The sequence below is a fragment of the Aythya marila genome (genome assembly GCF_965140915.1).
Source record: "Aythya marila genome assembly, chromosome: 11".
NCBI lineage: Eukaryota > Metazoa > Chordata > Aves > Anseriformes > Anatidae > Aythya > Aythya marila.
The window spans coordinates 21734873-21758492 of NC_139052.1; the positions used below are offsets into that span (position 1 = coordinate 21734873).

General features: G+C 47.3%; 1 protein-coding gene across 8 annotated transcripts in view; it reads left to right on the plus strand.

The window, feature by feature from the left end:
* Positions 1–916: 916 nt before the first annotated feature.
* PPIP5K1 (diphosphoinositol pentakisphosphate kinase 1) overlaps positions 917–23620 on the plus strand; it is a 59391-nt gene continuing 36687 nt past the window's right edge. For 3 of the 8 annotated variants that reach the window (XM_082769333.1, XM_082769329.1, XM_082769336.1), the window contains exons 1-20: positions 917–933; positions 5569–5729; positions 6049–6223; positions 8306–8501; positions 8590–8680; positions 9330–9415; positions 9642–9796; positions 10797–10898; positions 11173–11334; positions 12363–12484; positions 12919–13020; positions 13131–13217; positions 13661–13736; positions 14244–14353; positions 15331–15416; positions 15826–15954; positions 18303–18424; positions 19140–19322; positions 21619–21760; positions 22402–22625. In XM_082769333.1, the coding sequence (XP_082625459.1) occupies positions 6077–6223; positions 8306–8501; positions 8590–8680; positions 9330–9415; positions 9642–9796; positions 10797–10898; positions 11173–11334; positions 12363–12484; positions 12919–13020; positions 13131–13217; positions 13661–13736; positions 14244–14353; positions 15331–15416; positions 15826–15954; positions 18303–18424; positions 19140–19322; positions 21619–21760; positions 22402–22625 (2322 nt within the window). In that variant the 5' untranslated portion in view covers positions 917–933; positions 5569–5729; positions 6049–6076. Of the gene's footprint in view, positions 934–3137; positions 3154–5568; positions 5730–6048; positions 6224–6538; positions 6767–8305; positions 8502–8589; positions 8681–9329; positions 9416–9641; positions 9797–10796; positions 10899–11172; positions 11335–12362; positions 12485–12918; positions 13021–13130; positions 13218–13660; positions 13737–14243; positions 14354–15330; positions 15417–15825; positions 15955–18302; positions 18425–19139; positions 19323–21618; positions 21761–22401; positions 22626–23620 lie in introns of those variants that run through there. The other 5 variants (XM_082769332.1, XM_082769335.1, XM_082769331.1 and 2 more) reach the window with 4 other exon arrangements.

A 23620-nucleotide genomic window follows, 5' to 3' on the forward strand; every position in this document is an offset into this window, starting at 1 on the left:
GGAGCCGGCGGCACGGGGGGGGCAGCGACGGCACCGCCACCTGCTCGGGCCGCCCCGCCCCGCCCCGGGGCCGCCGCCACCGCCTTCAGCACCAAGCGCCGGACAGCGCCGGCGGGGCCGCGCGCCCGACCCGCCCTGGCCCCGGGCACGGGCCCCGGTCTCCGGGCCCCTCGCCCCGAGCCCTGGGCTCGGGCCCCTCGCTCCGGACCCCTCGGCCCGGACCCCTCGCCCCGCACCCGCCGCCACAGGCGGGCACGGCGCAGCGCGGCGAAGCCCGAACTGCGAGGGTGCGGCCGGGGCAAAGTCCGCGCACCTGGAGCCGGCGGCGGCGGGGTGCGGATGCCGGGACGCAGCGCCCCGACGGCCCCGTGTCGGGACGGGAGGCGGCCCGGGATGCGTGCCGGGGCGGGCGGGCCGGCCGCGAGGGGGGGTGGGGGGGCTGCTGTCACCGTGGCGCCCCGCGCCGCTGCCCGCGGCCGGGCATCCCCCTCCGCTGCCCTCGCACGTCGGGTGCGGCCGGGCCGGGGCAGCCGGCCGCGAACGCCGCGCTCCCGGCGGCCGCGGCAGCCGCGGGGCTTGGAGTGCGCGCCTCGGGCCGCCCCGCGCTCCGCCGCCGCGGACCCCGCGGGCCGGCAGCGCCGCGGGCCGTGCCCATGCCGCGCCGCCCGCCCGCTCCGGGCCCGCCCCGCCTCGCGGCGCAGGGCTCGCGGGCCCGGCCCGGCTCGGCGGGACGCGGTTGCCCGCGCGGCGCGGTTGCCGCGGTAACGCGCGGCTCGCGCGGCGCCGCCCGTCGCCGCCAGGGGCCGCTGCGCCGCGCCCGCCCACGGCCGGCCGGCCCCGCCCCCCCGCGCCGATTGGCCACCGCCGGCCGTCAGCAGGTCGCGATTGGCCGCCGGCCGCGCCGGCCGCGCAGGGTGCGCTCGGAGGCCGCAGGTGAGCGGGGGGAAATGGCGGCGCCCGGCGGGGCGCCCCCTGCCGCCGCCCCCCCCCTCCCCTCCCCTCCCTGCGGCCGGGCGGCCCCGCTGCGGGCTGTGCGGCCGGGACGGGGCGCGGCGGGGGCGCTGCTGCCGGGCGCAGGGCAGCGGCGGGGGGGGGCGGCGGGGGGGTGTGTGGGTGTGGAGGTGTCGCGGCCGCCGCTCGGCGCGGGCTCGGCCGCCGTCCCGGCTCCCCGCGGCCCCCCCTTCGGCGGCCGAGCGCGGCGCGGCCCTGCGGGGGGGAACGGGCGGAGCGGGCCGGGCCTCGCCCCCCGCGCTGCGGGCGGGCCGTGCCCCGGCGGGCCGGGCGCCGGCTCCGAGCGTCCCTCCGGTGGCGCGGGGCCTGCGGCGGGGCTCCGCAGCCCGGCCTCGTGGGCAGGCGCTGCCCCCGCGCGCCAGGCCCCGTCCCGGCGTTCCCCCGCCGTGCTGCGGGGCGGCCCCGGCGCCGCCTGGGCCTTCGGGGGAAGCGGCGGCCTCGCGCCCGGGGCGAGGACGGGGTAAGGCGGGTAGGCGGCTGCCCCCGCCGCCGTCACCGGCCCGACTGCGGCCCGGGCTGGGGAAAAAGGAGCGTTAAGTGCTAGCGTGTCCACAGGCTGTACGCGAATACACCAAAGCTGACGAACACAACAAGTGGCGTTGTAAAAGTTCAAACATCTTTATCTTGTTCATAATGTTCTTTACAAAAAAAAGGAAATACTATTTTACGTGTAAAGTTGCTAATAAATCTTTATTAACGGTTACAGGCTCAGAAATTCTGATGCTGTAAAGCTTCACACTTAACAATCTCATAAATCTTGTTAAAAAAAAAAAAAAAAAGCACCTAAAATAATTTTGTAAGCCAAGAGTGGATCTTACTCCTGCATTTGCTATGTGAACAATGTAACAGCTGTTCAAATGTAGGGGAGATGAGCCAACAGGTTTTTGCTAAACTTGCAAGCAGAGGCATTGGGTAGGAGAAGGAGCTCCTAGTCAGGAAACGTGTTTTAACCATTGCTGCAGTCTCTGGGCTTGGAGCTGTTGATAGATTTGCAGTTACTGACAGTGCTGCTCAAACAGGCAGAACAGTATGTTTAGAAGCATGACTTCAGCTGCCTGATTTTGAAGACATTGAACTTCTTTGTTAATAAAACATGGAAATTTTTATTTAATACACCAAGTACAAATAGCTTTTAATTATTAACTCTGAAATAGGTATGTGGTTTCATTTTTCTGAAGCAATTAAGAGTTTGTGGCTTGATTTTTGATAAGAGTACGGCTTTCACCTTTTGTATGTAAGTGTGTAATTAACCTTAATACAAATAGACCTTGTGACAATGGAAATGACCCCTTTGGCAAAATTACTTCACTGATCATACATTCAGGGTCAAGGCATAAGCTTTTTTTTTTATTATTTTAAAGTGTCAGCTATGTGCATTCTTAAAGGTTGTCATATGTCAGGTTCTTGACCTTGCTTAAGTCAGGTGGGGGTTCTGTAAACTCAGTTATCCTCACAGCCTGGTTGCGTGCAGTGGTATCACACACTCCTTTGATCTCCGCTCTGCTGCTTCCCCCAGGCTCCCTGGGGTGCAGAAGCCTCTCCCAGCCACCTGTGGCTGCTGCCACCGGCGATGTGACTGGTCTTCATTGGTCACTGCGTGCCAAAACCACAGCAGTCCTTGTCCTTTGGCTCTCTGCTGTAGAGACTGTGCTGTCAAGTGCTGCTTCTGCAACTATAACAGGTTTTGTTTTAAAAACAAACAAACAAACAAACAAAAAACCTAATCAATCAAAAAGAACACCCCTCCCACATAGTTTTCAGTTGTTAATGCCATGCTGGGTGTGAAGTTAATGCAATATATGATCATGCTTTCTGCACTTAAATTTCTGGTACTTCAGAAGTTGGGCACAAAGAATAAATCTCTCCATGCTGTGAACGTCCTTATCAGAACGCCACCAGATTCATCTGCTGGGGAACCTGGAAACAACTTACATCTCGTTTCTTATCACTAACGCAAGGTAGTCCAGAGAGCTGAATTAGTCCCAGAACACTGAGAGGCAAAGTTTAAATCTCAGTTCCGGGTTGTGTGTCAGCAGTTTCTGCTTGCCGTTAGGTGATTACATTAACCTTTGGTATGACTGTGTAGCAGATCGTAGCTGTCCTTGGAGGAGAGTGCAAGGATGTCTTTAGCTGGAGTGGCTGGTACGTACTTCCTCATGTATTTGTGATGGGATGAGCATGAATATTTCAAAATAAGAACCGTGCTCAACTTGCGTGTGTGTGCCGTTGTCGTGTCAAGGCTTTTGATTCTCTTGGATGGTACAGCCAGCAGCATTAATGCTTAATTTTCTTGCTGTGATTTGTGGAAGGTGAGAGACCAGTAGTACCCTTAGCAAGTGGGAGCTGGTCTGAATGTATGGGCTGTAGGAGCAGTTAGCCCAGGGAGCAGTGAGAGTGATGTAGAACCATCAGACACCTGTGTGAGAAGCAGACATCCTGTACTGCCAGGATCTCTCACAGCGCTAGGTTTGAAGAAAAAAAGCGGCAGGGAGGATGTAGGCTGAGCACCGTACAGGAAGCTTGCTAGTACTGTTTCTGTAACAGGCGTTGCTCTCCTCCTGTCATATAAACTCTTTGATATCCCAGCTCTAGAGCTGGTTCAGGCATGGTGGCAAATCCTCATGTAATCAGTCTGTTACACAAGAATGGTACTTCGCTTGCCTGTTTAACAGCAGCAATCTGTCCAAATTTTGCGTACCTTAGTTATGCTGTTTCCTCAAGTGACTGTAGCCTTGGTTGGTAGAAAGCCAGTCAGAGAAGGGATATGCTTTAAACAGAAACTTGGAAAAGGTTTTGCTTATACCCTGTTCCTGTCCTCTCACCAGAAACAACTTGAGATAATGAGGTTTATCCCATTAACACCAAGGGGATGCTGGATGTATCAGTGGCCTTTGGCTTCATTGAGGCTCAGGGTTTTCACTTATTTTTAGTATGGCATGTCATAGCCTCCAGAAATAGTTGCAGAGCAAAGTAGAAGTTTTTTTTTTTTTTTTACTATTTTTTTTTCTCTGGGATAGAAGCAGGAATGTAGAGAACCTGTTGCTTTCTTAGTTCTTAGGCCAAAGGTTTTCCTGCTGCTTGGTCTATTTTTTCCAGGAGGGAGGGGAGAGTATGCGATTGGTGAAAACAGTCCTCCTCCCCTTCTTGCATGGTTTACTTCAGTAAGTCAGCAGCCACCAAGCTGATAGTGAACTTGCTAAGGTCTTACTCCACGCTGGCATGCTGAGGCAGCAGGGCCAAGGAACAGAAACGGTTCCTGAGTATGTTGGGAATCCTCCTCTTGTCCTTGTGTGGAAGTAGCAGGATTACACGGCACACACGGTAGAAATGCCTGTGTGGCCTGGTCTGCCAGTACTATTGCTGCTGCCAGCAGAGAGCATGGGTGGTGGATTAAAGCTTTAACTCTCGCTAATCTGGATGCTCGTGTGTTGGGTGTGCCCCGTGCCTCACGCAGCACATAGGAGCAGGCAGCACTGGCCTTTGTGCACCGCTGTGAGTTGGGCTTGCTGTGTCTTCTTGCTGGCCTGGGCTCCCCTGGCAGATCTGGCTCACGAATTGACAGTCTTGCTGTCAAGCCTGCGCCTCATGGCGTGGCTTTGGGCACTTGTCCGGCACGCTTCTGCTCCAGTGCTTTCTGTGAGTGCCCAGCTCTTACCTCTCCTGTCCTTTCTGGGAGTCTGCAGCCTTTCTGCATGGAGGCATACCTTAGTTTTATCCATGTTTCCCCGGGGATTTCAGAGGCAGCTGGATTGCCCTCTGTATGTTTGTTTCTTTTGGCTGTTCCCACCCTGCTCGAGTGGATGAAGTCAGTCTCCCTCCTTTGTTCTCAGTGAGGGGATTTGCACCTACCATGAAACTGTGCTGGCAGCAGGCAGGTGGCATTTGGGTGCATCTCCTCTGTTTTGTGAAGAGCTGTCAGGGAGGACTGGGAATCCAGTTGTACGTGGTGGTACGTTCTCCTGTGATATGCTGGCTCTAAGGCCAAGCGTGCCTCAGAAGAGGAAGTGCAGTAACTGTCAGCCTGGGAAAGGGTGGAGATCACGTGAGAGTACAAGAAGCAGCGGCAGAGTGTGCGTTTGTAGGAAATATTAGCATGAGGTGTTTACAAAGTCATCTTGAGGTTGCACTTCCTGTACTGGTTTTGGCTGGGATAGAGGGAGGAAAGCTTTTCACCATGGGGAAACCAAAGTAAAGGGCAACCACTTGACATTTGTGTGCACAGCTATGGACAGAGCTGAACAGTTGTGTCCTTGGTCTGTACAGGTCATGCATACTGTACATTCAACTCAGTTGCTTGTGTGGCTGACAGTGCTGCTCCTGTAGGCGATTGTGTAAGATGTGCTCATTTCCTAGTGTTTATAAAGAACGGCTTGTATCTGGATAACCAGACTCCATGGTCAAAGAGTAAATCAGAGCCAAGCTTGCAAAACGTAAAAAGTCCTGACCTGCAAGCCGCTGCTTCTTTTGTGTCTTCTTTACCTGCCAGAGTTGTCCTTCCTTTTCCCTTCTCCCCTGCAAACTCATATGTCTTTCAAACTGTTCTCTCTGTTACTTTAGGTCTTCTTGAGCTAGAAGGATGAAAATTGGCAATTGGAAAGTCACCGTCACTCTCCTAAGCTTCCTCCTAACTTCTGAGTCCCAGTTTGGGTGTACAAGGCTGCGAGCAAGTCTACCGTCCCATTCCATGATTTAAACAGAGGCTTGGAGCATGCATCATTGTAAGGTTTAAATTATTTCAGTGCTAGCAACACTTTCCCTTTCCCAGCTGGTGCAAAAGGGCTCATTGCACAATGGAGCTGCCTATCTAAAATGGTTCTGGGTCCTGGATCCCCTCCCACCCTGAGGGTCTCTTCCTGCATACCTCTGCCTAGAGGCTCTCTTCATCTCACCTGGCTCCCCCTGTTTGTCCTGGGCAGCGTGTCCCTGGACATGTTCACTCTAGCTCAGTCCCTGCCCTGCCCACCCTCACCTGCTTCCAGTGGCATCAGCCCTGGCTCAGGCCCTTCTTTACCACTTTTTTGCGCACTGTGATTCCAGAGCGGGATGGTCGGCCACCGAAGCTGCCATGTCGTCCCTGACGACCTCCAGTGAGAGAGAGAACTCCACTCCCAGGTTTGTTGTCGGTTCCAGGGATGATGAGACAGACTTTCTGGAATCAAACATGAAGACGGATGAAACCGATTTCTTTGAAGATGATGAAGAGGAGGAGTCGGTAAGGAAGTCCTGGTATTCTGGGTTGGAGCATCTGTGCAGAATTCCTGGGTTTCAGCCAGGTTTTGCATGGTTCCTGCTGAGGCCACAGACAGTCAGGACTGTGGGGAACATGGCATCAGGCTGTGTGGCACAGCCATGTGGAAGATGCATTGCATTGACATGCTGCCAGACTCAGTGCCTCGCGCTGCAGTAAATTCTGGCCTTTCCACTTGCAGGTCTTTTCCAGTTGCAACAGCAGATTTCTTTATCCTAGCAACTTAACCCTGATACTGCTGTAAACCTTTTGCTTTACCAGGGAACTTCTTGAGGAAAACTGAAGGAACTGTGAATAAGGGCAGAGAAGTGTCTGCAGGGAGGAAGCGTTTGCTCTTTTCTGTAGCCTCCAAGAACAGGCTGCAGAAAGGAGAATGATCTCCAGCTCCTGACTGCTTTTGGCCTCTATTCAACCCACCCTTTCAGTTCCCACAATGGCCTCTGTACCGGGCTTCTGTTCAGAGGAGCTTCATGCCACTGAAATCATCTTGCCTTTGACCTTCACATGGTGAACTGCTCTGACTTAATCTTATTCCTAGTACAGTATGTAGGGACCTTGCAGAACTTTTATCAGCTGTTATCCTGTCTCTGTGCAGCCCATGGGGGCTAATACAGGTAGATCCTCTAGCACAGTTAAGAAAGGTCATCAGCAGCATATGCTGACCTCCTCTTTAAGGATGGGAAAGTAGATTTCCAAAGACAGTGCAGAGAAACCAGTGAATAGCTTGAACTTGTCTCTGCAAGACTCGTGGGCAAGGGCACTGCTATGAGGCAGAGGAACTCCTGACCTTTCATTCTGGTGATTGAGCTGGGACTTGTTTAAGTTGGTGATAGCTTTCGTGTTTTTTTTTTTTTTTTTTTTTTGTTTTAATTCAGAATGGGCTGAGCAAAGTACTCTAGAGTGGAGTGGAATGTCCCTTGCTTCATTCCTGAGGAAAACACTAGTCCATCCCAGAGAAACAGTTAGGTGCCTTGGGCACATTAAGTGACATTTCCTCCTCTGAAGTTATGAGAAGTTGCTTTTCCCCCATGCAGATGCTTTAGGGTGTTGCACAGTCCTCTGCTGCCAGCCCCTCTAGTGAATTCCTGACAGAGATTGCCTTGAAATATCAAATACATCTGCAGCACATGGGGACTCAGCTTTAGGAAGGATACACTGATACAGTATTGATGCCCCAGTGATGGGAGTGCCCAGTGTTTGTGGCATTGTATTTTTGCTGTAGAACCTGAGCCCTTGGCTTTGCAAGTCAGTGCAGGTAACTTCTGAAGTCTCAGTTTATAGTTCGAAGCCACACTTGCATGTGCTGTGTAACCCACAGTCCTGTGTGTATCACTTCAAGTGACCTTACTGAGTTTGAACTTGCTTAGACCAGAATTACTTCATCAGGAAAACATCCAGTCTTCAATTAAAAACAGTCAGTGATGGAAAGACCAACACAGACCTTAGCCTGTTCTTCTGTTACAGTTACCAACACTTTTTGAATACAGGCCTTCTATCTTGCCTTATTCAACTTACACTTGTCCCACTGGATCTTGCTATACCTTTGTCAAGTATATGGAAGAGCTGTTAATACTGTTTCTCTTCTACTCACAACTACTTGCTGTTGTGATCTCCCCTTCATTTTCTCTCAGATAAAACAGACTGAGCTCCTGCTGTAGTCTTTTGCCATAAAGCATATGCAGCTCTTCTGTAAGTCTTCTTAAGTCTGCCACTTGTCCTGGTGAGTCCTGGAGAGAATATGAGGGAGGATTCCAGTCCCTGCTGCTTATTCAGGTGCCAGATATTTTTTCTCTGACCCTGTAAAAGGAGGAGGTACGTGTTGCCCAGCAAAGAAACAATCATTTTGGGCTGCTCCTTAATGACATCCACCAGTGGAATCTAGTGGGAGCTGGGACTGTGTAGGGTCTGAGTCTAGGAAGGGCTGTGAGATCTTAAGGTTGGAAGAAAATCCTGTGTTTGTTCAGTATTGCCGCATTTGCACACTTAGAGCTTAAATTCAGTAAAGTAGCCAATCCTGAACTAAAACAGTCTGTGTCTTTCCTTTAGCCACCTGAACGGCAGATTGTGGTTGGAATCTGTGCCATGACCAAAAAGTCCAAGTCAAAGCCCATGACACAAATTCTGGAGCGTCTGTGCAAGTTTGAATATATCACAGTTGTGATTATGGGGGAAGATGTTATTCTGAATGAACCAGTGGAGAACTGGCCTTCCTGTGACTGCCTAATCTCCTTCCACTCCAAAGGTAAGAGTCTGTAGCAGGCCTTAGCCTACCTAAGATCTGGACAAGGGAGCTTCCATTCATTCTTTTTGTTTTGTTTTCTGTATTTCAGGATTCCCTCTGGATAAAGCAGTTGCATATGCCAAGCTGTGCAAGCCATTTTTAATTAATGACCTTGATATGCAGTATTATATCCAGGACAGGTAAGTGTCTGTGATCCAATAAAGCTCCTTCCCTCTTCCTTTGTCCGCTTTCTGTCCTTAGCATGCTGTGCAAGCTTCTTCCTGGCCACAAGCAAATGAGATGGGAAGGAAGGGTACTTTAGCAAGGCTTTTAGGGGTTGTTTCCCCGTAACATGAAGGGGAGTAGATCTGGGGGTAAACCCATTGATACTTGGCATGTTTTGTCTTCTGGTTCAAATGCATTGTAAGGAATGGCCAAATGAAGAAGGATGTGGAAGTGGTCTCATGGGATGAGACTATCATGCCTAAGACAAAAAGACTACCCTCTTAGTAGGAGAGCCAAGTAGTGGGATGGCGTTCTGGGGCGGAAACTGGGGGCAGCAAGGCCAGGTCAGACCCTAAGGAAGTTATGTTGGTGAGGCACTTCAAGAGGCTTCTTAGCCAGTTAGTAAAACTAACTTGTAGTCATGTACCTCGGTGCATACAAACTGCTTTGGCTGTATATGGGCAGAGCTAATACTAGACGCCAAACCTCCCACCGTATTTTTGGGTTGTGTGCAGTGTTCCTGCAGGTGCTGACAGGTACTTCGAGGTGTAATTGTACTGAAAGAATTTCAGTTTCCCCATTCCAGACCATGCTGTTGAATCTCACTGTTTCTGTCCTCTCCAGGCGTGAAGTGTATCGGATCCTTCAAGAAGAGGGAATAGACTTGCCCCGCTATGCTGTCCTCAATCGAGACCCCGATAGACCAGAAGGTAAGTGCCCAGGCTCTTCAGAAAGCCATTTGCACGTACTGTACTATTTAGGATATTCTGCAGAGGCTGGGCACTGATAATCAGCTCAAGCAGGTCTGATTCGAGAGTCTATTGACTTTGGTGGAGAAAAGCCGTTGTGCCTACTGGCCAGGACTGAAGGGCTTCAGCTCTGCACAGGGGCTGCTTCCACTTTTCCTAACATGCTGCTGCTCTGCTTTGTCTTCAGAGTGCAACTTGGTGGAAGGAGAGGACCATGTGGAAGTAAATGGAGCTGTTTTCCCAAAGCCATTTGTAGAGAAGCCGGTCAGTGCTGAGGACCATAATGTGTATATTTACTACCCGACCTCAGCAGGTGGGGGCAGCCAGCGGCTCTTTCGGAAGGTGAGAGGATCTCTAGCTCTGGTGTTGAGACCAACAAATTTGTGGGTCTGAAAGATGCATGTGGCTTCAGGAGGGAGTGTTGGGGCAGGTGAAGGAGAAAGGAAGGTTTTGTGTTGGGGAACACAACTTCTTAGAAATTTTAGTTGAACCTTAAACAGCTGGGAATTCCAGAGGAATGTGTTTTGGTGGTAATGCTGACTTCACCTTTGTCATCCTATGTCTGCCCAGTGTCCTGTGTAGCAGTTACGGAGAAATGTGTCCCTTACTGAACTACATACTGTTTTTTTTCCATATCATTTCCTTGGTTTATTGAGATGATCCTTTTTAAAATCTGTTCCTGTCTGCTAACACGCTTGCTGCCTTTCTCAGCTTAGTGTTACTTGCAAATATAGTAAATGCACTATTTATTCATAGATTTCACAGAGAATCTGCCTTTACTCACTTCCTCTACTTTGCCAGCAAACAGTTAAAAGCTATGATGTATCTTTTTTTCCAATCACTTACACATCTGCCCTTAGTAAATCTAGACAGATTGTTTCCTTAGCTGGTGTACAGACATGCCATTTGAAATTGTATCCAAAGACTCACTAAAACTTAAAATGACATCATCTTCTGTCCATAAGATCTGTCATACTGTCCTAGAAAGAAGTAAAGCTGGTCTGATTGTGAACTGCCATCAGTTATTATCATTTCCTTATTAACTAGTCTCCTTACTTTACACATCTTTATCTACTATTTTTTGTTGCGTATCCTTGTAGCAATTGGAGTCAACCTAAAGGTCTATAATAACTTTTCTCCTCTTTAGGCCTGGAAAAGGACATACCTATTGTCTGCCTTTTAGAGTCTTTTTTGTCCTCCATAATTGTGCTGTAACAGCTGGGGGTTCTGAGAGGTGTTCAGCCCATTCTCTCCCTGTGGGACAAAGCTTATGCTTTTTGTTCTTCCATATAAGAAAACAAACCCCACTGACTTCCCTGACGTGTTTATTCTTTGCTTTCAGATTGGTAGCCGGAGTAGCGTGTACTCCCCAGAGAGCAGTGTAAGGAAGACAGGGTCATACATTTATGAGGAGTTCATGCCTACAGATGGCACTGATGTAAAGGTAATGGAAAGCCTGGAATTGCTCCTACTGTCTCCAAGCCTGGGATAGCTGAAGGTTGGGCAGTCCTGCCTCAGTTGACTCTGGAGTGTTTGTTTAAGCTGTGAGGTGCTGTCTGTGCAGCTTGGATCCCAAACTGGGGAGTGGTTGTTCTGTAGATCATAACAGGAAGAAAGTGTGAGACCATCTAAATTTTTCCATGTGTCTGTGGTAGAACCTTCTGGAAGATGCAGTTACTCTAGATGGTTATGTCAGGTGTATCTATTTCTCTTCCTAGGTGTACACTGTTGGGCCAGACTATGCCCATGCAGAGGCTCGCAAATCTCCTGCTTTGGATGGGAAGGTTGAACGGGACAGTGAAGGGAAAGAAATTCGTTACCCAGTTATGCTGACTGCCATGGAGAAACTCGTTGCACGGAAAGTCTGTGTAGCCTTTAAGGTCTGCCTGTTTTCTCCTCTACACAAGCAGGATACTCCATGAATGTCTGATTTGTATCTCAAGCAGTGTTAAAGCCTGAGTTCTGTTACCCCACCGTGTTCCATGACTGCTGCCAGTTGCCATCTCTGCAGGCTGGGTACAGCTGGTCCTGCTGGCCCTGGCAGTTTGCTGGTCAGAGATGACTGGGAAAGCAGAAGGGCCTCCGCCAAATGTGCTCTGTGCTGGCAGGTGGCTGGTGTCCAGTGCACATCTAAGCATTTAATATCATATTCTGAGTGTGCTGCTTTGTCATATGTGCTGGTCCCTCCTTTACTATTCCTAGTTGTACATGTGTAGAGACCCTGACCTTCATTTCCTCTGCTTTTTTTTTTTTTTAATCTGGCTTTGGTGCACATTTGTGCTGTACTGTAGAGGTAGGTAGCTGGATGTATGCAAGTCTAGGTGTAGTTACATGACATGTTCAGCAGTGTCAACAGAAGCAGCACTTGACTACTTGTTCCTGGCTTCACTGCAATTTGCAACCCATGCAGCTGGGCTGATACAGCTGTTCCATTTTACAGCCTTTTCCACATACTGATGGATGTCTGTGAATTCATCACTTATTGTCTGTATTTCTTCAGTGTGCTTCAGAACCGTTGAGTTTAGAGGCAAGAGCGAGAGAGCCTGGAGCTTCCCTGTTCTGATCCTTAAGTGTTCTGTGGAGCAGGGGGGCTGGACCCTATAGGCTTAATCCAGGAGCTCATGGGCTGGGCTCTTGGTGCAGCTGTGAAGCTGTATAAGTTTGTGTAGAGGGCCTCTTACTGCTAACTTGTGGCTATATTTTCCCGCTTTAAGACTAGTGAGGCAGGCATAGAACGTAGAAGTGCTGCAGCAGCGGTGCCTTTGGAGGCACCAGTGGAGCTGAACTGGGCAGCATATGCTAACTGGGCATGTGTGTCAGCCGTACTTGGCTGTGCATCTGCTGTCCTGCTTGCTGTACTCCCTCCCAATGTGCTTATGAATCCTGTGTCCTGTGTTTCCTCATGCAGCAAACAGTGTGTGGGTTTGACCTCCTGCGGGCAAATGGCCACTCTTTTGTTTGTGATGTGAACGGCTTCAGTTTTGTGAAGAACTCTATGAAGTATTATGATGACTGTGCCAAAATCCTTGGGTATGTAAAAGGGTAAAGGAACCCACAGCAAAGTATAGTGAATGGAGATGATAAGTATGACATAGAAATCTGTGGATGGTTCAGCTAGGGAAATTTGTTCAGAAGGTGAAAGCTTGGCTCTGGGAGGAAGGGGTTAATTATGTATAGCAGCTGGAACTCCTGCCTGCATTGGCATTAGCTGTCTTTTTCTATAGCTGGAAGTATCCTACAGGATACATCTAAGATTGGTTGCTAAGGCCAGATGCAGTATTGGTGATGTGAGGGGAAATTGGTGTCCCCTGGGGGGTGCCCTAACTAGTCCTTGGTGTGCTAGATGTCTCTGCAAGGAAGGTAAGGAGATGATCTGTTTGTGGTTCTCAAATCTTTCAGCAGGACCACCAGGCAGGAGATGGAGAACCAAGGGAATGTGAGTTTTATGTTCTGATTTCTTCCAGAAACATAATAATGCGCGAGTTGGCTCCCCAGTTTCATATTCCCTGGTCTATCCCAACAGAGGCAGAAGATATTCCTATTGTCCCCACAACTTCAGGCACCATGTGAGTACTTGTCATCTTCTCAAATGAATGCCCCTGGAGGCTACATGAGGGACAAAGTGCAAATACCTTCCAAGGGACACATTTGTCAAGTATATCTTCTGTTTCCCCAGGATGGAGCTTCGTTGTGTTATTGCAGTCATCCGGCATGGAGATCGTACCCCGAAGCAGAAGATGAAGATGGAAGTTAAGCATCCTCGGTAAGAGTCAAGGCTCTTACCGAGCCTCAGAGATGCTGCATTGCTGGGAAGTGAGGAGGGCCCATTTGCTGAATTAAGAAGCACAGCAGAAGAGCACATTGGAAGCAGTGCTTTTTCCTGGCTCTATTCAATCAAATGTTTTCTTCTAAGTTGAGAGAGTCTTCTTTCCCCATAAGAATCTAGTCACCTTCTTTGTGAACACTGAAGGAAAGAGTGAAGGCTGCTACACCTTTCAAAGTGAAGTACCCCACTAAATTGCAAGATAGTGTCTACTTCCTTTTCTTAAATGAGCCTGGAAACATTAATTTTTATGAGAATTTCTGAAGGACCCAGTGGGCCTGCTGATTCTTCCTGAAGAATAGTGCATGAATCCATAAGTAGGGATGAAATTTGTAGCGCTGAAACAACAGAAACTATACCAGGGTTCTTTGTTGTCTCTACAGATTCTTTGAGTTATTTGAGAAATATGATGGTTACAAGACAGGGAAGTTGAAGCTGAAGAAACCAGAGCAGCTACAGGTGAGGGGAGCCCTCTCTGGGGTTACTGTATGGATGAAGGCAATTTGGATCCCAGTGTGAGGCAGTTTTTTGAGAGTGAGAAGACCCTCAGAAAGGCAACAGTCTGTTGCACAAACACTCCCTTTCTCATTCTCCACCCACTTTGCACTCAGCAGGGTAATAGTATGAGAGCATAGTGAAAACTGCTCCTGGATGATTTGAAGACTGTAGAACGAGGATGACCTTGCCCATCTGTTGTGGTTGCCTCCAGTGAGAGACAGCTCCAGGCTGGGGAAAGTTTGAGGCACCTGCTGGGTTCTAAATGGGGCTGGAGCACAGGGTGAAGATGCAGCAAACTGCAGTGTGAAAGTTTGTCCTCCCTGAGTTGTGTCTTACGAAGTGACGTGCCTCTAAGGAGTATGTATGGCCCTGATGGTGGGTGAGACTGTCCGGAGGCCTTGTAGGATTATGGTGGTGAGTGAGAGGCAGAATTGCTGTGTGTTTGAGACAGTGTCTGCCCTCCAACAGGAAGTGCTGGACATTGCACGGCAGCTTGTGGTGGAACTGGGAACCCACAGTGACTGTGAGATTGAGGAGCGGAAATCCAAACTGGAACAGCTGAAGAGCGTCTTGGAGATGTAAGGATTCATATACTGGGGCACTGTGAGTCTGTCTCAGAGCCTTGGTCAGCATGTGATGCAGAAGCAAATTGGGCTGCTGATGTCTTAAGCAGCTAGTTCTCCAGAACTCAGGGAACTCTGTCCCTTGTTAGAAGCTATATGTGAAAGGTGCCATCCTGTTAATGTTTTCTCCTCAGCATCAAAACCGCTGTTGATTCTTATTCTAAGTGTCTCTGGTGTTTGTCTAAACAACTTGAGACAAAACTGAGCTTCCTTTGCTGTGGGAAAGGAGCTGGAGTCCTGTAATGACCATATTAATACGAAGCATTTTTATAAATTTGGAACAAATGTGATTTAAATAAGGTTGTTTGGTGACAAAAGTTTAACAAAGGGCAGCTTGGAAAACATGAAAAGAAGTTTGCATCCCCTTAGATTGCATATAGCTGAAATAAAAGACAGCGTGGTGGTGGTGTCATCTCAGAAACAAAAGGAAGGTTCCTCTCACTGTGGCATACGCAGGTGGTGTCTGTTTTTAAATCGTGTCTGAGGAGCACAGAAAATTATTTTTTTACCATGATTCCTTCCCCTGCTCTCTCTGCTCATTAGAGGTGTGGCTACACTTAGAGTGGCTGGCAGATTCTTTTTCTGTGATCCCGCTAATTCACTTGCTAAAGACGTAGATAAAGAATAACTCGGGTTGACTAAAGTCCTTGTGGGCGTATGAGAGCACAAAATGCTGTCAACTGAAGAGCAAGCAAGTAAATGGGTCTTTGAATTTCATTTAGGGAGGTTATATAGCTTTTTTTTTTTTGAGTGTGTGTTCATGCTGGGTCACAGATAGATGTCAAAAATGTTCGTGTTCCACAGCAGTCGGTGTTGTAACAGGAAGTCAGTGTTTGTACTGTGTATTTTTGCTATGTGCTGTCTAGGGACCTCTGGATACAGGGTGAATGGGGATGGTTTATTTTTAATTTTTCCCCCTCTCACTGTGATAGGTACGGGCATTTTTCTGGCATTAACCGTAAGGTGCAGTTGACCTATCTGCCTCATGGACATCCAAAAGCTGCAAGTGAAGATGAAGGTAAAGAAATCAGACACTGCTGCCATGGTCTTTAAAGCCTGGTGTTTAAGAGTGTGTACAGCTATCCTACCTATAAAGACCTCTGGATATACAAGCAGAATTAATGACCCATGTCCTGTCTTTGCTGCCATCGTAAGAAGGGGTGAAGTGATACACAATGTAGAGTACCAGTACACCCTGGATGGTGCCACAGGGCTTATGTTTCCAATTTAGTGAATGTCAGCCTATACCATCTGAAAGTAGTGGTTCTTAATTTGGTACTTGCTGGCTTGATTCTTGTGGATTCTGGGTCAGACTTGTGCTGAGAATTCTCTGCAAGGCTCTGGTGACAACTTCTTCTTCCTTCATCCTCTCCCAGTGCAAGCTCAGCTTTGAGATCTGACATAGTGAGTACCTGTTTGTCTCCTAGAAGGTCGCAGAGAGTCTTCTCCTTCTCTTCTCCTGGTGCTGAAGTGGGGTGGAGAACTGACACCAGCAGGAAGAGTCCAGGCAGAAGAGCTGGGGCGAGCCTTTCGCTGTATGTACCCTGGTGGCCAAGGTAAGCTTTTTAAATATGTCTTAGGTCCTGTCCTGTGACTGTACCAGGTTGCTCAGCCTAGGTAATCACCAGTGTGAGGAATGCTCATATGTCTGTAGGTTGTGTGCAGCCTTTGTGATTCAGGTCATCACTGTTTTTGTTCTTTTGAGTTGACCTGATAAGGATTCAAGCAGGCTTTGCAACCAAAGATAGCTAAGCTAGCCAGCAGTGTTTGTTGCAGCGGTTAAACTTCAGAATGTTTTAGTATGGGACATAGAATCACTAAGGCTGGAAAAGCTTCTTTCAGTTAGTCTGCCTGTATTCAGAAAATCAAGCAAATCTAACAAAGTAATCCTGATGCAGCAACACTATTCAAAATTTATATATTTATTAAGAATTAAATTAGGTCAGATGTAGAGAACAGAGTGAATCTATCTTGGAAAACTGATAATTATGTTTTGGGACAGGGCAATAGTGAAGTAACTTACCTGTATTTTCTCTACCTTAATTCTGTGACTGTGAAAAGCACCTAGTACAGAGCTAGGAGCCCATCCCCTGCCAACAACAAGAACAAAAGACTGAGATTGCCTTTCTCATCCAAGTAAAAGAGTCAGAAGTAATATACTTCTATATTGGTCTGATGAGACCTATTTACTTAAGATAATTTAAGGTGAATTGGAAAAGATTTTCTTATAGAATAAGGGAGAATTAATCTAGGTGGAAGAGGATCAGGTTACAGAATACTAAAACAAAATGGACGTATGCAAGTCCATGGGTTCTGATGGGATGCCCCCATGAGTGTTGGAGGCAGCAGATGTCATTGAAAGGCCACTGTAGATTATCTTTGAAAGATCATTGTGACTGGAGGAGGTGCCTGAAGACTAGAGGAAAGGAAATGCCACTCCTGTCTTCAAAACTGGCAAGAAGAAGGACCAAGAGAGCTACAGGTTGGTCATCTACACCTTGATCCCTGGAAAGGTGATGGAGCAGCTAATCCTCAAAACTGTTTACAAACACATTAAGGAAGTTGATTGGGAGTTGGCAGCACGACTTCACAAAGGAAAAGCATGATTAACCAACCTGATAAATTGCAATGAAGTGACTGGCTTGGTTGATGAAGGGAGAGCAGTGGGTATTTTCAGTAAGACCTTTGATGCAGTCTCCCATAAAATCCTCACAGAGAATCTGATGAAGTGAGTATAGACTAGATGGACAGACAGTGGTGAGGACCAAAAGCTGGCTAAATGACCAGGACCAGAGAGTGATGATCATGGCGTGAAGCCTAGTTAGAGGTCAGTAACTAGTGGTATACCGCAGAGGTCAATATTGGGTCCAGGCTTGTTTAACGTATTCATTAATGATCTGGATGATGGGGCAGAGTGTACCCTCAGCAACTTTGCAGATGACACAAAACTGGGAGGAGCAGCAGATACGCTAGGGGGTTGTACTGCCATCCAGAGGGAATTGGACAGGCTGGAAAAAGGGGCTGACAGGAGCCTCATGAAGTTTAAGAAGGAAAAATGCAAAGTCCCACACCTGGAGAGAGAGCTTAATCTGCAGTGAGACGCTGTGTCACAGTTCCCGGAGAGCAGTTGGTACATGGCAGCTTTGTACAGATATACAGCTGACTTCTGTCTAATGTCTGTCCTTATCTAGCAGACTGTTTCTCTGAATTATGAGCTCAGAGCTGGGAGCCATGTCCCCATCTTCTCATGCTGTGTGACTGGGTACTGTACAAATTCATCATGGGATTCCATCCGATAGCAAATGAGTCACCACTGTACTGTTTTTGGAGGGTCAGACTCAAAGCTGCATGAGTTGCTTTCTCTCATTACTGATCTGTCTCCTCTGGTTGACTCAGCCATCATAAATAAACTATTTTTCATGCCACAAGATAATTGTAGCTATACAGGATACGCTTTGGAAGCCAGGTGCTTCATTATTGGCTAGCTCTGGCTGCAGTTCTGATGGCAGCAGTACTTGCTTTTGTGCAGAGAACAAATAGAAGGAGGCAATTCTGTTGTGCTGCTTTATTCTGCACAGGGGCATTCAAGCTAGCAAAACAGTTACGGACTGTTGGGAGAGGGTTGCTGCAACATTTAGACAGCATCAGACCTTTACTGGTGAATCCTCAATTTCATTCTCAAAATGAACTTTCCCAATTTAACCTGAAACATATTTTCAGGCTTCATGTATTGGCTAGAGCTCTCTGTTATGGAGCAGACTAAATGCTAGCTGCGAAAGTGATTAATTCTCTACAAAACTTTGTTACTGCAAGGAAGTTGTCTAAAGTAGTGGTATTCTGCAGTATACTCAGCTGATAGTCTTGAAGATGTCAGAATACTATTTTGACCTTGTTCTCTTTCCAGGTGATTATGCTGGTTTCCCTGGCTGTGGCCTGCTCAGACTGCACAGCACATACCGTCATGATCTCAAGATTTATGCCTCCGATGAGGGACGAGTTCAGATGACAGCAGCAGCTTTTGCAAAGGTTCTTCGTCTCTTGGGCATCTACATTCTGCTACGTTGGTCTTAGAATATGACAATTCTAAAGAAAACTTCTGGTGATGAGGAAGGAACTGTCCTAGTAGTTTCCACGTGCCTGTTGGGAGGGCAGTGGTACACTATGCTATTAGCAAGTTTGTGGGGCAGCACTGGAAACCCAGTGTAGCTGCACATGTATGTTGTCTTTGGTATTATGGCCAATATAGGACTCGAGGAGTTATTTACAGAGTATTGCTGGTGTTTAATGTTAGAACACTTTTGCTGAGTATTAACTGCCTATAAAATGAAAGTTTCTGACTGCCCAGCCCAAAGGCAAATGTCTTTGGTGCCCAGACACCAGATGTCTTCGGTGCATTTTGGGGTGAAGGCTGGGGAAGAGACAGATTCATCTGCCAAGGGGGATCCTGTGGTAACCATAGCTGTTCTTCAGAGCCTCTGCTCTATCAACATTTTCCAGCAAATTGTCTTGCCTGCTTAAGGATTGCCTAGACAAATCTGGGACTGCTGCAGGCAGAGATGGTGTTTTGCCTAGAAAAATGGCTGATGCTGATGCTAGAAAAAGTAGATGCTGGTGCTGTAAAAATGCTATTCAAGGACAGTTGAGATTTCACTCAAGTTGACTGAAGGTTGGCCTTGAAACTAACAGAAATGTTTGTTGCATGGGTTGCACATAGCTGAAATCTTGTCCTCTGTTGTATTAGGGTCTGCTGGCCCTGGAAGGAGAGCTGACCCCCATCCTGGTGCAAATGGTGAAAAGTGCCAATATGAATGGTCTCCTGGACAGTGACAGTGATTCTCTTAGCAGCTGTCAACACAGAGTGAAGGCACGACTGCATGAAATCATGCAGAAGGATGCTGAGTTTTGTGAAGAAGATTATGAGAAGGTAAAGCACCTGCATAGCCTTAGAGCTTCCTGTGTCTTGAAGGAGAATAGTGTTGCTAGAGTGGTTTAATATGTGAGGGTGGCTGGGATGTGAACAGTAGTTCTGTTAGTCTCAGATCAGCTCTAGTCAGAATTGCAGGATATGAACAGAGCTTAGGAATGGCAAAGGAAGGATTTTGGGGAGTAACAATCCCTGTATTTCTCCAAGTGGAAATCCTCACAGTTGTTCCGGTGTCCACTTGTCCGCTTCAAGAATCATCATCATGGTACCTTTCTCTCCCTTTAGAAGTCCCAGTGCATTTTATTCTCATTACTATGCCAGAATAAAATGGGTTTGACAAACCTGTTTTATAAATGCATGCACAAATATGCGATTGGCTGACATTTGGCATTTTTTTCAAAGATTTTCAGTGTGTGAAATCAATGTATCCCTTGTTAGAGGAAAGCTCCAAGCTGTTGTGGAAGAAGTTGCTCCTCCAGTCTTGTGAACTATGTCTCATACAGGTTAAAATTTAAAAAAATAGATCTGGGGGAATTTTTAGTGAGGACGCTACAAAAACCTCTTTCTTCAGTGGTGTACAGAAAACACTATCCAACATTGATGCTGGAGTGTCAAAAACTAAATGGCTTTTTATAAAACAATGGGTCCTGCAATAAGCTGGCCACGATCGCATGACCTTCTATGTATGCTCTTGCACAAAACTGTAGGGAAAATGTGCCGGTCTAGGGCAGAGGATGAGAACTACATTCAGAAGGGGAGTGATGATGAAAAGAGCAGTGGAGTCAGCTGAAAAGCTGCAAAAGACATTGCCGCTTCTGTGTAAGAGAAAATTCCTCTCCAGTTGGTTGCTTCTCTGCAGGATGGGAAAGTGGTCTCAGAATAGCCTGCCAATGTGGTAGCTCTCACTGGTTTATTCCCTCCCTTTCCCTTCTCCCCTAACCAGGAATCTGGCTTTTTAGCAGCTCTGTCCAAGTGTATACTGTACTGTATGCTACATGTACTGTATACTGCACCTGATAGCCCCAGTGTAGGAATCACATGCATAGCAATGTGAGTTGCTTGCTACTTAAATCAGATTGATTGTGCCAGCTAGGGGTTAAAAATAGTATGTTTTGCAGCAGAGAGAATTATAAACATGATTCAATAGGAACTACGATGAACTTTTGAAACAACTTGATATGGAGTAGGGTGAACTTTGGATCTATAAACCCAAAGTAACTATCTTTTGTAAGTGATCTCTATGCAGAAGAGACAGTATTTCATGTGACTTTTTTTTCCCCTTTCACTATCTAATTTCATTAAGGTCTATGTTGATACAAAACTTGCTGAACATGCTTCAGATGCCAGTTTGTCTTTGGAAAAATCTCCTTTCTGTAGTCCAACTAGAAGTTCTGGATTTGGACTGCTGCGTGAGCCTGTGATTTGCACGTGGTGAGGCTAGGTGGCCACAATCTTCCTGCTTGGTTTTCAAGCCAGTGAATCTTTGAGCTCCTATTTTTGTATGCTGTGGCTCATGACTTGGAGGGATAAGATTGTGTCAGAGACTAAGTCTGTAAGCACAAGAGCCAAATGCAATAGGCTTTGTTTATCCTGGCCTTACAGGAAACCACATGTCAGTGATATAGGTGACATAAAGCAAGAAGACTGTTCTGTCCTTATCTTCTTTGGGGCTCCCTGATTTGGGTGCATTGCTGCATGCTGCCTGAAACAATCCAAGTTGCTGTGGGTGGGCAATTCACCTTTGCCAGATTCTAGATCTTTTGTGCACATACGAACAGATCTTTTGGATACAAACCCTTACGTGGTCCTGTCAGTGTCTGGTAACTGAAGAGTAGAGAGCACATGCTACATCCAGCACTGTAGCTGCCTCTCCAACAAGTCCCTAGACACTTTATTTTTCCCAGACTCTGAGATACGATTACAGAATATTTTTTTTTCCCAGACTCTGAGATATGTTTACAGAACTGAAATCTATTACCATTAAGGAATATATTTATCACCTCATAAAAATACGTAAAACACCTGTGGAGCCCTTCTGTTCAAGCACAGAAGCAAAGCAAGCCAAGAGTGGATATTGTAGGTGGAGGAAGGTCTGATCTGACAGGAGCAGTTGTTTGCTCCGAGTTTGATTCTAAGAACATGCTTAATTACCTTGAGCGTTACACCAGGTTATTACACTTGGCTGGGAACGCAACTTCAGTACCTAATTGTAAAGCAGGGCAGCTGAAGAAGGCAGATATTTTGTGTTCACAGTCTGTAAAGCTACTGACTAATCTCTGTTGTTATCTTCTCTCAGCTGGCACCTACAGGTAGTGCTTCTCTGCTCAACTCCATGACCTTTATCCAGAATCCAGTAGATATCTGTAACCAGGTGTTCACCCTGATTGAGAATCTCACCTCCCAGATACGAAAACGTCTGGAAGACCCAAAATCTGCAGGTAAGTATCAGAGCTGGGAAGAGTCCGCAGCAGATGCATTTATTCTTCTGTCTTCAGAGCTCCCAAACATCACTGTGATTTATATATATAACTATAGCAAAGAAGAAATCTATTTTGTAGAGTGAAATTTTGTGTGTGCTATTGATATAGAAGGCTCCTATTCTGCTTTCAGCTACTGGTAAAGAGAGCTGTAATGCAACAGAAATGTAAGATGTATTTTGGTTTTAGAAGGAATATAATCAGCAGCACTATGGCCTGGAGGGATATGCTTGGCTTTTTCAGGAATGTCTTGGAGGGTAGGTCAAGGCTGTAGGCAAGTTCTTTGGGTCATGACTTACTAACCTCTGAGAGTTTTCCTTATAACAGTGCAGAGGCTGTATAAAGGCACCTGTGGATCATGGACACATTCTATGGTAGACAAGCTGTAAGGAAAGCAGTTTCACTTTTTCCAGATATTTCAGAAATAATTTATTGCTGTAGGTTAAGATGCATTGCAACAGGTCCGATGGCTTTTCCAGGCTCAGATTCCTGTGGGTGGCATAATGCCTTCTGTGCTGGGAGAAGTCAGGTGTAGCTGTCACTTGAAATCTACATGGAATTAGGCAGGATATGAATGCGTTTTTGTGTTCTCTGCTGTTTAGACCTGCAGCTGTACCACAGTGAGACTTTGGAACTGATGCTGCAACGCTGGAGTAAGCTGGAGAGAGATTTTCGCATGAAGAGTGGCCGTTACGATATTAGCAAGATCCCCGATATCTACGACTGCATCAAGTATGATGTACAGCACAACTGTGCACTGAAACTGGAAGGCACAGCTGAGCTCTTCAGACTCTCTAAAGCCCTGGCAGATGTGATCATACCCCAGGTATAGCCTGTCCTGCCTGTGTGAAGATATCTGTGGTGCCACTTTATGACCTATTCTCTGTTTTTTCTTGTGTCTCCTGCACATTAACTTTTAAAGCAGTGTAACACAGATATTTCTCAGGTATCTCTTTTACTGTTTGTATAATGCCAAAACCATATATGACATAAGATATGGCAATGCTTTCTTCATGGATGAGGATTCTAACAGCATTAGAGCAATCAACAGCTGATGCAGCAGATTTCTCATGATCATCACAGTGCATTGTAGCACAGCTTCAAGTTGAGTGTGTGCTCTGTACAACATCACATCTTCCACATGCAAGATTGTACCTGGGGATAGGGTTTTCTGCATTAAAGTGAAGGCTTTTTATGGTGGATCTAATGTCCTTGTTAAACTAGGACTTGTTGAGTTTGCAAATTTGGGTTGCTTCTCACAAATTTTTTGCGTGTAGAAACGGGAGGGGAAAAGAGGGCCATTTGCAATAGCTCTCTTTATTCACCATTGTTCTGTCCCACTTGAGGCACAAATCTTTCATTTATATGGAATGAGCTTCTAACAGCAGGGTCCAGTTGCCTTGGGCCCATGTAAGGCAGAAGTGGGATTCTAAGCTTTCCCAGACTATTCCTGATGAGAGATCCTTTGGCCATTTACAGCTTGGCTCTTCAAGTTTTATCGCTGCAAATAGCAGTTGTTGCATTGCTACTCATGACAGATCTGGGTATATGTGTTCATACATCAAATTGTATTCGTCCTGAGAGAAAGCTCCCTGTCAGGTACTTGTCTCTCTCAGTTGTTGAAAGTCTACTGATGGTTGTGTCCAGGCAGTCTGGGATTCTTGGAGGAGCCTCTTTATGTGGAAGGTGTTTCCCTTTCTGGCCTTGCTTAACTGCACTTCTGTTTGTGGACAGGACTGTGGAAGTTCAGCCTCCTTTCATCTGAAGATGTGGCAAAGCACAAAGGCTCAAAGATATCTATTGTGTTTTTTTGTTTGTTTG